The sequence below is a fragment of the Lathyrus oleraceus genome, chromosome 1, assembly GCF_024323335.1.
Source record: "Lathyrus oleraceus cultivar Zhongwan6 chromosome 1, CAAS_Psat_ZW6_1.0, whole genome shotgun sequence".
NCBI lineage: Eukaryota > Viridiplantae > Streptophyta > Magnoliopsida > Fabales > Fabaceae > Lathyrus > Lathyrus oleraceus.
Genome location: NC_066579.1, coordinates 113,514,725 through 113,529,158, shown reverse-complemented (window position 1 = coordinate 113,529,158; position 14,434 = coordinate 113,514,725). Strand labels below are relative to the sequence as shown.

Genomic DNA, 14,434 nt, shown 5'->3' with positions numbered 1-14,434 from the left:
TAAGAAATGAAAAGGGAGATGACTTTGAGTTTTCAACCTCTCTCCCCAATTGTTTGAATACGAGCTCTCTTACTCGGTCAGTCGAACAATTGTCATTTTTCCGTAAATTAATAAATTAATCAAACCATTTTTATGACAAACTATACGAAAAAAGGAGATGGTTTTGAGTTTTCAATTCCTCTTCTTGAATGCTTGGATATGAGTTATCTTACTCAGTCATTCAAGTACTTGTCGTTCATTCTAAAAAACATCAATCATACATAACCCTATTTTCATAATTGCTCAGATGAAAAAGGAAGCGGTCTAGAGTCTTCTATTCCCTTTCCCGATTATTAGGGTATGAGTTATCTTGCTCGATTATCCGAGTAATCGTCATCTTGTCAAAATACCTTAACTATTATTAAGTCTTTTCATAATTAAGGATGAAAGGGAAGTGGTCTAGAGTCTTCTATTCCCTGTCTCGACTATTAGGATACAAGTTGTCTTACTCGACTATCAGAGTAGTCGTCATCTAACCAAAAACATCTCAATCAAACAAAACGTCAAACATATTAATCCAACTTGTCACCCTCGTGTGATCAAAACTCTTTTCAGAAAGAACATTGTTAATCCTTTCTAATGCACACAACAAACTAGTGCTTAAGCCTCCACCGAGAGTAGACAAGCCAACGTTTAGCCTTAGAACGTGATCTACACAGTCGTTCATAAAAACACCCACCAGTCGTAGTGCCCAAACTACAAATGCTCTGACTTTCTTATTGCACCATAAGGATACGTAGGCAGGAGATTGTTGTATCTTCGCGAGCACACTAATAAAAAACCTCCCATTTCTCCTTTTTGAGGTTCTCATCCATTTCTATTTTCAATATTTTATAACCCAAAGATAACAAACAAACATAAATTAACACTCGAAACACAAATTAGAACTAAAAGGTTTCCGTTGAGTACAACGGACGCAAGGGGTGCTAATACATTCCTCTTGCGTAATCCACTCCCGAACCCGAATATGGTTGTGATGACCATTATTCTATTTCCTAAAGGTTTTATCGATATTTTCCTATTCCTTCATTGGGATAAATAAAGTTCGGTGGCGACTCTGTTCGAACATTAAATTTTTCCGCGACCATCGCGCGAAATCGCATTTTTCGAGGTGCGATAGAAGGCGACTTTGCTGGGGACTAGCTCCAAGCAAAAGAGAGTGAAGCCTAATTTAGTTTAGTTGATGTATTGTGTGTTAATTTTGTTTATCTGTTTGTTATTTATTCTGTTATTATTATACTATCATAATTATTGTATGGGGTTTTATTGGCTATATATTATTGGGGTTCTCTGGTTGGTGATACTTTGTGAGATAGGCTATCCACCAGAGTCTGAGAAAAACCATAAGATTAAGTTGGCGGTTGCGTAGTGGACACCCACAAGGAGTCTTCCTTGTTGGGAAGATACGAAGACCCCGCCTAGAGGAGATTCTCTTGAGATATTATTGCCCGACGAGTTTTCGTCACGATGATAGTATTCTCAAGTTGGATCAATGACTCTAGGGACCTTTTAACCCATTATATCCGATGATTATGTAGTATTCACCTGAAAAGTCCCAGACTTATTGGGTTAATACGAAAGCCCCAATCAGATGAGATCCCTTAGGCGTATTACTACCTTACAGTAGTATCCTCAACCTCGATCTATGACTCTGAGAACCTTATTAGAACCTTGGACTCGAGAGTTGTGTAGTGTGGACCCACTAGGAGTCTCCCTCTTTGGGACCATACGAAGGCCTTACCCAAAAAATATTCTTTTTGGGGATGTTATTGGCAAATGAGCTTTCGTCATGGCAATAACCTTCCTAGATAGCGATTGATGACTTTGGGAACCTCTTAACTTTAGCATCATCCCAAAAGGGTTTTGTTTAATAACCAAAGATACCCACTCTCACGACCTGTATGTTGACCTACCTGTGTCATGCATAACATCATTCATAACATGACATTCATATTATTTTATTTTCAAGGAATCTGAGTGTCATAAGTTGCAGGAATTCAAGAAACATGGAATCAAGCAAAAGAAACATTTACTCTTTCAAGTTCAAAGATTCCGATCTAAAGAGCTTACGTGACTTGGTCTCTCAGATGCACCCGGTGTACAGAATCAACTTTGGGAAGAATTATGGCAATCTACTCAGCATCCTTAACCAACAAGTGGACCATACAGCTTTAGTCACTTTGGCCCAATTCTATGACCTACCTTTAAGATGCTTCACATTCCAAGACTTCCAGCTAGCACCAACGTTGGAAGAATTCGAGCGTCTTGTTAGGATTCCTACGAAGAACAAACCACTATTTGAAGGGATAGATGAATCTTTGCCCTTTGAGATCATTGCTAGCACGCTTCACATGGATGAAAAGGAAGTAGAGGCTAACCTGGAGACCAAAGGGAATACCAAAGGATTTTCGCTAAGTTTTCTCTTGGAAAGAGCTCATACCTTACTAAAAGCAGAAAGTTGGGACGCTTGTTACTCTGCTATTGCATTGGCCATCTATGGCATCGTCCTGTTCCCAAATATGGATGGTTTTATAGACATGGCTGTTATTTGCGTTTTCCTTACTGGAAACCCATTACCCACCTTGTTAGCTGATGTTTACTATTACATGAGCCATAGGTACACCAAGAAGAAGGGAATGATTGCTTGTTGTGCTCCTTTACTATATCAGTGGTTTCTTGAGCATCTTCCAAAGACAGGTGTTTGGGTAGAACAGACAGATGTTAGTTGGCCTCAGAGATTGGGATCACTCCTATCCGAAGATCTTTCTTGGTATTCCAAAGAATACATCAACATGGACATCATATTTAGCCGTGGAGATTTCCCTAATCTACCACTTATTGGAACTCAAGGATGCGTAAATTCTAACCTGATTCTATCACTAAGACAACTTGGCTACCCAATGGAAGGCCCTCTAGAGGCAAGGTCTTTGGAAGCTTTCTTATTACTTGACTTTGGGGTTGAGAATCCTAGCTTGTTCCAACGAATCAAATAGGCTTGGAAGAATGTCAATCGAAAGGGGAGAGCTGATTTGGGGAGAGCAAATGAGATTATAACAGAACCATATTTTCATTGGGTAAAGGAAAGGGTGGAGATGATCAAAATGTCATTCGTCATTCGGACACCTGTACCTCTTCCTGAACCTAAGCTTACCCATATACCTATTGAAGAAGTGGAGGAACTCAAGACCACCATGGCAAAGCTAGAAAAAGAGAATGAAGAGTTGAAGATAAAACTCCAACAAATCATCAATGAGAAAAACACCATGAAGTGGGAGCTTGAGAGAAAGGATGCACAACTTCAAGCACATGTAGAAAAGTTCAACAAATAGGAGCATAAGAGGAAAAAGATCAAAGTGGGACTAGAACAATCTGACTATTGCCTAGATACTCTTAAGGGTCAATTACGACGAGCCCAGAAAGAATGTTAAGACAATGAGCGTTGGTGGCATCTAGCCATGAAGGAAAACAAGACGATAAGAGATACGCTTGGGGCTCAGATAAAAGAACTCACCATTTATGTTCGTCATGCAAAGGCTGAAGTAGAACGGGAACGCCGACTCAAGAATATAGCCACCAAAGCTTATAGGGTTTCACCCATGATATGAGAGGAGAAGTGTCGAGAAGTAAGAGATGCAAAAGAGTCTGTCAGCTATTGGAAGAACCAACTAGAGTCATTACACCAAGACAACTCCATATGGTTGAAGGAGCGAGACTATGTGATTGAAGATTACGAATCCTTTAAGAAGACCATAGACTTCTTGCAAGGAGATAGGGATAAGTTTCGTGCAAAGCTCGATGGGCTAGTCGGGTTCTGTAATTGGGCGGCTAAAGAATTACCATGGAAGTTAAGAGACGTAGTTGAAGAGTTGAAGGAAGCACTCCTCTAGCCATAATCAGTTTCATTTTGCTCTGTAGAGGGTTGCTGAAGAGGTTCAAGGAAGAACTAGAGGAGCTCCAAGCCAGAAAGCATGCAGTTTAACTTTCCTATGTCTTATATTTTGTTCCTTTAACAATGTATTTTGAACTAGGGCCTTTTTGGACCCCTATGTTATGTACTACTCCGACCTAATTTATAAGCAAAAATGACAAATTTTACGTTTATTAAGAAATATACTTAAGTGCATTTAAGTTTCTTGATTTTATGTGAGAGAGACAACACAATTACTAGTATACCCTCAATTAAATTATCTTCTAGTAACAATAAAGTAATTAATGCATGGATACTTTTGGAGTAAAGGCATTAAATGCACCTAGATTTGTTGACATTTCCTTATATTTAAGGACAAAAAAATTATAAGACTTTTGCTTATAAATAAGGTTGGAGGGAGTACTTGAATGAATGACGTTTAAAAATTACTCCATTATTGCTATTCTAAGTATTTCTTGTTTCTTCGAATTACTAACAACTAATGGAACTCGAACGATTCCCGGAAAATAAAATGTGCATAACATTTTGCATCTTCATAATGCATCACGCTTCATAAAAATTAAAAAAAAACTTACCCGACCTTTTTACCCTTTCATCCAGCCACACTGACTAATCAACACTGATACGAGACGCGAAGCAACTACAAGATGACGTTAGAGCAAGTTGAGGCTGACCAAGTTATCATGAGGACATACATCAATACGATCCAAGAGAAAATGGATCAACTGCTGAAGACAATGCTCGCGATAGCCCAAAGAGAGAGGATTGTGGATGAAGAAGCTAGGGCAAAAAGGAATGATGGCTCACCAGGTTTGGACCCCCAAGATGAGAGTTTCGTCCCTACCAAGAAGAGACTGGTTCAGATACCGGTAGGAGGCAAAGGAGATGGGGATCGTACAGAGCCTTCTGATGCGTCTACTCATCATGGATCCGAAATTGGAGATGACCCGTACGATGCTTTCTATGTGCCTGATCAACCGAAGCCTAAGATACTTCCAGATTCTGCTGCAGATAGGCTTCGTACCCTGGAAAAGAAGATCAAAGCTATAGAGGGGAATACTATCTTTGGTGCTTCTTCCATGAACATGCGTTTGGTATCAAATTTAGTCATCCCGACTAAATTTAAAACTCCTAATTTCGAGAAATACAAAGGACATACTTGCCCAAGAAGTCACCTGGTAATGTACTTCAGGAAAATGGCTGCTCATACCGAAAACGAAAAACTACTTGTACACTATTTCCAAGACAGTCTAAGTGGAGCATCTCTGAGATGGTACATGAGCTTAGAGCAAGGACGGATTCAAAGCTGGGAAGATTTGGCTGACGCATTTCTCCGCCAGTACAAATATAACTTAGATATGACACCCGACCAAATGCAGTTACAAGGGATGACCATGAAAGAAAGTGAGTCATTTAAAGAATACGCCCAACGATGGAGAGAGTTGGCTGCTCAGGTAGAACCACCATTGTCTGAAAAGGAAATGATAGGAATATTTGTGGACACCTTGAAAGACCCATTCTTTGATAGATTAGTGAGTAGTGCAGCGTTCGACTTTGTGCATCTAGTCACAATCGGAGATCTCATAGAGAAAGGGTTGAGGGATGGAAAGATTCCAGGAGCTGTGGCAGCCCCTAGCGCACCGAAAAAGTATTCTGGAGGCTTCCCGAAGAAAAGAGAAGGTGAAACGAACGCTATATCCAGAGGCTTTAAGGGGAAGCAACATGCTTCATATGGCCAAGTCGCCGCTGTGGTACCCATACCTTACCAACAGCCAATGCAGCAACAACAGGTGTATCAACCACAACATCAACAATATCATCAACAGCAAAACACCGCACCACCAAGACAATTCAAGCCAAGACCTCCAAGAAGGCAACTCGATCCCCTACCAGTACCTTATAGCCAGATATTCCCATATTTGTAAAAGGAGGGCCTTCTAACATTGAGGGAGTTAAAACCGGTTGTTTTTTCATATCCACCCGGATACGATGCTAACGCCCATTGTGAGTTTCACATGGGAGCACCTGGTCATACCTCAGAGAATTGTTTCGCATTTCAAAATCGGGTACAAGACTTGATCGAAGCAAAGGTCGTCTCTTTCACTCCAAGACGCCCGAACGTGAACACCAATCCTATGCCAACACATAAGGATGCTTCCGTCAGTACCATTTAGGAGAATGATCAAGGTAAATTGATCCATAGGGTTGAAGAGATTCAAACCCCTATCGCCAGGATAGGAGCACAATTGCTGAAGAGTGGTCTAATCCCGGAGGAGCTAATTGCTGAAGAGAACAATGAAAAGTTGAGGAATTTTATACAACAAATGCTGGATCAAGGCGAGTTACAGATAAATTGTCGTGTCAATAGCAAGCGCCAGGAAGAGATAGCCGTGGTGGACATCCCTTATGATGAGGTTAATGTGGAAATACCTATAAGCCCATTGGTGATAGAGTTTCTAGCACCGTTCGCGTATGAAGATGAGAAGGAGGTCCCGTGGATATATTAGTCCAGAGCTTTTAAGCAGGGGCAAGAAGTCCAACCTTTGATGATCAACGAACCAAACGTCACCTCGATTATGGGGCCGGTAGGAATGACATGTAGTGGCCGAGTGTTCGCGCCAAGAACTGCTGATACTTCTGCAAAGACTAAAGGGAAGGAAGTTGTTGTCCAGATCCCTGTCCCTAATCAAGAAATGCAAGACATACACCTGTCTCCTAAAGTTGCGGTCACTCGTGAAGAGGACGAGGAATTTTTGAGGATAATCAAGAAGAGTGATTATAAAATGGTGGACCAATTGAATCAAACACCTTCAAAAATCTCCATGTTATCTTTATTACTCAACTCAGAAGCACACAGGAACTCTTTGTTGAAGGCATTGAGTGTCGCGCATATCACGAAAGACATAATAATAGAACAGTTTGACGATGTGATAGCTTGTGTGACCACTGGAATTTTTTTGGGTTTTAACGATGATGAACTGCCAATCGAGGGAAAGAACCATAACAAGGCCCTACATATCTCTTTGAAATGCATAAATACTATACTATCAAGGGTGTTAGTAGACACAGGTTCCTCGTTGAATGTCATGCCAAAGACCACTTTGATAAAGCTGCCAATGGAAGGGATAAGTATGAAGCCCAGCACCCTAATCGTAAAGGCATTTGATGGCTCAAGGCGAGCAGTGATAGGAGAGGTTGACTTGCCAACCAAGATAGGTCCAACTATTTTCAATATCACGTTCTAGGTCATGGACATACATCCCAGTTATAGTTGCCTACTTGGGAGACCCTGGATTCACTCCGCAGGCACTATCACCTCCACTCTGCATCAAAAGCTAAAATTCATTACAAATGACAAGATGATTGTGATTGGAGGAGAGGAGGATATCTTGGTTAGCCACTTGACATCTTTCCGGTATATCGAGGTGGATGACGAGATAACTGAGACACCATTCCAATCCTTGGAAGTGGTAAATATGATGGCCATCCAACAGACATTGGAGACCCCGAAATTAGGACCATCCATGGCCTCGTGGCAAGGAGCTAAGGCTGTTATGGAAAGTGAAAATGCTCAAGACTGGGGCAAAGTGGTGGAAGTGAAAGAGAAACGAGACAAGTTTGGCCTGGGGTATGACCCGTCATCAAGTAAAGACGGTAACCAACATGACAAAGAGCAGATTCCTTCTGTAGAGGAAACGTTCACCAGCGCTTGCCACGTATTTGGAAAATAGGTGGTGATGATCAGTGATGAAGATCACGAAGAGGGGATGTCTAGCTGGATGTGGCAAGTCGCACCTAATGAAGAATTGACAAACTGGAAGGCTGTGGAAGTTCCCCAAATTTTTCAAAAGTAATTTTATCATTTTAGACAAAACCCTGTGCTCTGCCCAAGGCACAGTGGCGTGTTGTAGGGCCTCCCTTATCTTTTTCAAGAGTTTTTATATCATTAATGAAATGGCAATTTGCATCCAAATTTTTGTTCCTTTACTTTCGTTTTTTTTATTATTACAAAAATGGCATCAATTTTTATGCACACAGTTTCTAAATAAACTGCATAAATCATAACATGCAGAAACACCACCGAGACCATTGATAACGACACTGCTAAGGTCCAATATGATTTTGATTGTCCAATCTACCAAGCTGAAGACGAAGTGGGGGAAGATTGTGAACTCCCTAAAGAGTTGGTCAGATTACTCAGACAAGAAGAGAAGGCCATTCAACCACACCAGGAGGACGTTGAAGTTATCAATCTGGGAACAGAAGAAGATAAGAGAGAAGTAAGGGTAGGCGCTGCACTTCAAGATGCAGTAAAGACAAGATTGATATAGCTCCTCCACGAATATGACAACGTGTTTGCATGGTCATACCAAGACATGCCCGGATTAGATACTGATATTGTGACCAATAAGCTTCCCCTTAAAGAAGAATGCTCTGCTGTCAAACAAAAGCTAAGAAGAACTCGACCAGATATGGCTCTCAAAATCAGAGAAGAGGTGATAAAGCAGTTTGACGCTGGTTTCCTGGAAGTCGCTAAGTACCCATAATGGGTTGCCAACATTGTACCGGTATCGAAGAAAGATGGGAAGGTCCGCATGTGTGTAGACTACCGAGACTTAAACAGAGCCAGTCCCAAAGACGATTTCCCATTACCTCACATTGATGTATTGGTAGATAACACGGCTCAGTTCTCCATATTTTCCTTTATGGATGGCTTATCTGGATACAACCAAATTAAAATGGATCCCGAGGACATGGAGAAAACCACGTTCATTACCCCTTGGTGCACTTTTTGTTACAAAGTAATGTTGTTTGGATTAAAGAACGCTGAGGTAACATATCAACGTGCTATGGTGACTCTCTTTCATGACATGATTCTTGAAGAGATTAAGGTGTATGTCGACGACATGATTGCCAAATCCCAGACAGAAGAAGAACATATCACTAACCTGGGGAAACTATTTGCTCGTTTGAGGAAGTTTAGGTTGAGACTTAATCCTAACAAATGCACATTTGGGGTTCGATCTGGGAAGCTTTTAGGCTTTATCGTAAGCCAAAAGGGAATTGAAGTAGATCCCGACAAGGTTCGAGCCATTCAGGACATGCCTGCACCAAGGACCGAGAAGGAGGTTCGTGGTTTCTTGGGGAGACTAAATTATATCGCCAGGTTTATCTCTCACCTTACTGCCACGTGTAAACCAATATTCAAGCTTCTAAGGAAAAATCAAGGTGTAGAATGGAATGATGACTGCCAAATAGCCTTCGATAAAATCAAAGAATACTTGCAAGAGCCACCGATTCTAATGCCCCCTGCAGAAGGGAGACCTCTCATCATGTATTTAACCGTGCTCGGCGAGTCCATGGGTTGTGTATTAGGACAGCAGGATGAAACTGGTAGAAAAGAGCATGCCATTTATTATCTGAGCAAGAAATTTAATGATTGCGAGACCAAATATTCATTACTCGAGAAGACTTGTTGCGCACTCGCGTGGGCCGCTAAGCGTCTCAGGTAGTACATGATAACTCACACGACTTGGTTGGTATCTAAAATGGATCCCATCAAGTACATATTCGAGAAACCAGATCTCACTGGTAGAATTGCCCGATGGTAGATGTTGTTATCAGAATACGATATTCAATATATTGCGCAAAAGGCAATCAAAGAAAGCGTATTAGCAGACCACCTTGCTCACCAACCGCTGGAGGATTACCAGCCTTTGGAATTTGACTTCCCAGATGAGAACATCATGGTTGTTAAGGATGCTGAAGATTTCGAACTACAGGAAAGTCTTGAGCCCAAAGCAGGCTGGACTCTCATGTTCGATGGCGCCTCAAATGCAATAGGCCATGGAATTGGGGCAGTGCTGATGTCCCTCAAGAATTTCCATCTATCGTTCAGCGCAAAGCTCTGTTTTACCTGCACAAATAACATGGCCGAGTATGAAGCTTGCATACTAGGGTTGGAAGAAGCTATTAAGTTAAAGATCAAGATACTAGAAGTATTTAGGGATTCCACTCTAGTGGTACATCAGATCAGAGGTGAATGGGAAACAAGACATGTTAACCTAATTCCATACCGGGATTAGGTGCTAAAGCTACTCCCAAAATTCGACAAAATCACTTTCTCTCATGTTCCTCGAGAAGAGAGTCAGATGGCAGATGCCTTAGCAACTTTGGCTTCCATGTATAAATTAATATGGCCCAACCATCAGCCTCACATTGAAATTAGGCGTTTTGACGAACCTGCACATTGCCTGATGACAGCAGAAGAGCCAGATGGTAAACCCTAGTTCTTTGATATCAAACATTATCTGGTGAAGCGAGAATATCCGACAGAGGCTTCCAGCCTTGACAAAAGGACCCCCCGGAGGTTGGCATCAAAGTTCCTCTTGAACGGGGAGGTATTGTACAAGCAAAACTATGACATGGTTTTATTGAGGTGTGTAGACAAACACGAAGCTGATCAGCTTATGAAGGACATACACGAGGGGTCCTTCGGTACGCATGCAAATGGGCATGCCATGGCAAAGAAAATCCTAAGGGCAGGTTACTATTGGTTAACAATGGAAGCCGACTGTTATCATTACACTAGAGCATGCTACAAATGCCAAATCTATGCTGACAAGATACATGTACCACCTACCCCACTGAATGTTATAGCATCACCTTGGCCTTTCTCTATGTGGGGCATCAACATGATTGGAATGATAAAATCTAAAGCATCTAATGGACACAGATTTATATTGGTGGCCATAGACTACTTTACCAAATGGGTGAAAGCCGCATCTTATGTGAATGTCACGAAGCACGTAGTCGCCTGTTTCTTAAAAAGCAACATCATATGTCGATATGGGATTCCCAACAAAATCATCACTGATAATGGGTCCAATCTCAACTACAAGACCATGGATGAGTTATGCACAACGTTCAAGATCGAGCATCACAACTCATCACCCTATCGACCTAAGATGAATGGGGCTGTGGAAGCTGCGAATAAAAATATCAAGAAAATCATCCAAAAGATGGTTGTCACGTACAAGGATTGGCATGAGATATTACCTTTTGCATTACATGGCTATCACACGTCGGTACGAACTTCAACAGGGGCAACCCCTTACTCCTTGGTATATGGCATGGAAGCAGTTCTCCCTATAGAAGTGGAGATCCCCTCGATGAGAGTCTTGATGGAGGCTAAGCTAAACGAGGAAGAATGGGTCCAATCAAGGTACGACGAGCTCAACCTTATCGAGGAGAAACGCTTGAAAGCGTTAGGTCACGATCAACTCTATCAGATGCGTCTTAAGAAGGCATTCGACAAGAAAGTTCGTCCTAGGGTGTTTCAAGAGGGAGATTTGGCGCTGAAGAAAATCTTGCCCATTCACAAGGATTCCAGAGGGAAATGGACACCAAATTATGAAGGTCCATTTGTGGTGATTAGAGCCTTTTCCGAAGGCGCTCTAATCCTAGCAACTATGGACGGTGATGAGTTGCCACTTCCCACCAATACTGATGCCGTTAAAAAGTACTTTGCCTAAAAAAGTGGAATAATAAAAGTCGCTAAATCGAAAACCTGAAAAGGCGATTTAGGCAAAAATGGCTATCCCGATGGATTGAAAACCCGAAAGGGCGGTCCAGGCAAACATTAGGGATAAAAATAAAAGAGTTGACCCGCTGAGTTGAAAACCCGAAAGGGCGACTCAGGCAAAAATGGGTATCCCGGTGGATCGAAAACCCGAAAGGGCGGTCCAGGAAAAAGTTAGGGATTAATTCCAAGGCAAAGAGTTGTACTTTCAGGTGTCTAACATACCCCTCGAAGACAAAGAATCAATCTACCTCGCTTCTCAAAAGCAAGGTGCTTGGACTATCAAAGACGTAACGATCATAGCAGTGTGGAAACTCAATAAGAACTCAATTTTCATTGCCATTTTGTTTCTATGCACAGCAATTACCTCATTAAGGAATTACATCTTTATGTACAATCGCCCATTTAAGGGTCGAATCAATAAAAGATAAATTTTCTCAACAAAAGTTGTGCCCAAATCATTTTTGTATTTTATCTGTTTGTTTGCAAAGCACCTTTATTTTTGATAAACATTACTCTTAAAATTTTGGAGAAAATAAAACACATGTTTGAACAAAGTGATAAAATTGCTTTTGAAACAGTAAACAGACAAATCCCTTAGCCTCCAAGATCATTCTTGTTTTTCATAGAGGTGTAAGACTGTTTGTAGGCACCTATGTTCCTTTCAACCACGAATTCACACCTCTCATAAATGTACTCATGGTATAGCCAAACCGGGGCAGGGCACCATTGCATTTCCAGCAGAAACATTAATAAATCGTGATCGGAGTATCGCGTGTTGAGCAGTCTGAACCCTTCAGTGGCTTGGAGAAACCCAAATATATTCTTAAAACCACCTAGTGGGCATCAAAACTTGATCTTTATTGGTCACCTCAATAATAAAAGTCCACACTAGTGCCATCATTCCTCAAAGCCAAAAACGCCTTAACCGGGGCATATCCCAATTACCCGTTTGCATACCCGCATACATCACATGCGCCATGTACATGAATTACATACATTATCTTCCTACCAAATAGGAAAATTCACCAAGAAATAATCATACCAATCATTGGCATACATATGCATAGCCTTATACGATTCGCATTCCTACATACACATCCTAAATATCCCCAACAATTGCATACTTGCATAAGTCTCATGCATCATCCCATGCATGGTATTTCCACCCAAAGTGGAACCTCATACAAAAATTAAACATGAAATACCAGGATCCAGGGTCATTCATGTATATCTTAGACATTCCTCATTTCCAGATAAAGTTATTTCCCTGCATGTGCTCGTGGAATTATTTCTCAGCAAATCATTTTTTAACTTTATGATTAATAATGATATTCCCAACATTTTTCTTTACAATCATTGCTCCCCAAGCAGAGGTTTCCCTAAAAAGTCTCTTATGAGCTTTTCCCCTGTAGAGCATTTCTAGTAAATCTCCCTCAAAAGGAGTCTTTTCTTAAAAATTCCCCCAACACACAAATATTTGAGATACTGCTTCATTTATCTGAAGAATCTCATTTCTCTGTTTGAGATACTGCTTCATCAATATGAAGAATCTTATTTCAGATATTTTTAGAGATACTGCTCTAATATCCTCGGAGAGTCTTAGATTCAATTAAGGTATCTTTCCCTTGCTGGAACATCTTAATTCTATCATATAAGATGCTGCTTCGACTCGATACAGAGAATCTCATTTTTACTGTTTGAGATACTGCTTCATCAATATGAAGAAACTCATTTCAGATTTTTTTAGAGATACTGCTCTAATATCCTCGAAGAGTCTTAGATTTAATTAAGGTATCTTTCCCTTATTGGAATATCCTAATTCTATCATATAAGATGCTGCTTCGACTCGATATAGAGAATCTCATTTTTACTGTTAGAGATGCTGCTTCATCAATATGATGAGTCTCATTTCAGATTTCTTTAGAGATACTGCTCTAATATCCTTGGAGAGTCTTAGATTCAATTAAGGTATCTTTCCCTGGTTGGAACATCTTAATTCTATCATATAAGATGCTGCTTCGACTCGATACAGAGAATCTCATTTTTACTGTTTGAGATACCGCTTCATCAATATGAAGAGTCTCATTTCAGATTTTCTTTTGAGATACTGCTCTAATATCCTCAGAGAGTCTTAGATTCAATTAAGGTATCTTTCCCTTGCTGGAATATCCTAATTCTATCATATAAGATGCTACTTCGACTCGATACAGAGAATCTCACTTTTACTGTTTGAGATGCTGCTTCATCAATATGAAGAGTCTCATTTCAGATTTTTTTTAGAGATACTGCTCTAATATCCTTGGAGAGTCTTAGATTCAATTAAGGTATCTTTCCCTTACTGGAATATCTTAATTCTATCAGATAAGATGTTGTTTCGACTCGATACAGAGAATCTCACTTTTACTGTTTGAGATGCTGCTTCATCAATATGAAAAGTCTCATTTCAAATTTCTTTAGAGATACTGCTCTAATATCCTCGGAGAGTCTTAGATTCAATTAAGGTATCTTTCCCTTGCTGGAATATCTTAATTCTATCAGATAAGATGTTGTTTCGACTCGATACAGAGAATCTCACTTTTACTGTTTGAGATGCTGCTTTATCAATATGAAGAGTCTCATTTCATATTTTTTTAAGAGATACTAATCTAATATCCTCGGAGAGTCCTAGATTCAATTAAGGTATCTTTCCCTTGCTGGAACGTCTTAATTCTATCATATAAGATGTTGCTTCGACTCGATACAGAGAATCTCATTTTTACTGTTGAGATGCTGCTTCATCAATATGAAGAGTCTCATGCCAGATTTTCTTTATACTACTCTAGCATCCTGGAAAAGTCTTGAGATTTAGCTAGGGATGTCACTCCATTACTAATAAATCTAGA

At 40.5% G+C, this 14,434-nt stretch overlaps 1 protein-coding gene across 1 annotated transcript; it reads left to right on the top strand.

Moving 5' to 3' along the window:
• Nucleotides 1-2,045: 2,045 nt before the first annotated feature.
• On the top strand, nt 2,046-3,032 carry LOC127094564 (uncharacterized). Its single transcript, XM_051033387.1, has one exon. It carries the CDS (start codon nt 2,046-2,048, stop codon nt 3,030-3,032), a length of 987 nt encoding a protein of 328 aa, XP_050889344.1.
• The last annotated feature ends 11,402 nt before the right edge of the window (nt 3,033-14,434 follow it).

Excerpts from the sequence above, each read along its gene's own strand:
- LOC127094564 (XM_051033387.1), top strand. The coding sequence starts at position 2,046 with ATGGAATCAAGCAAAAGAAACATTTACTCTTTCAAGTTCAAAGATTCC.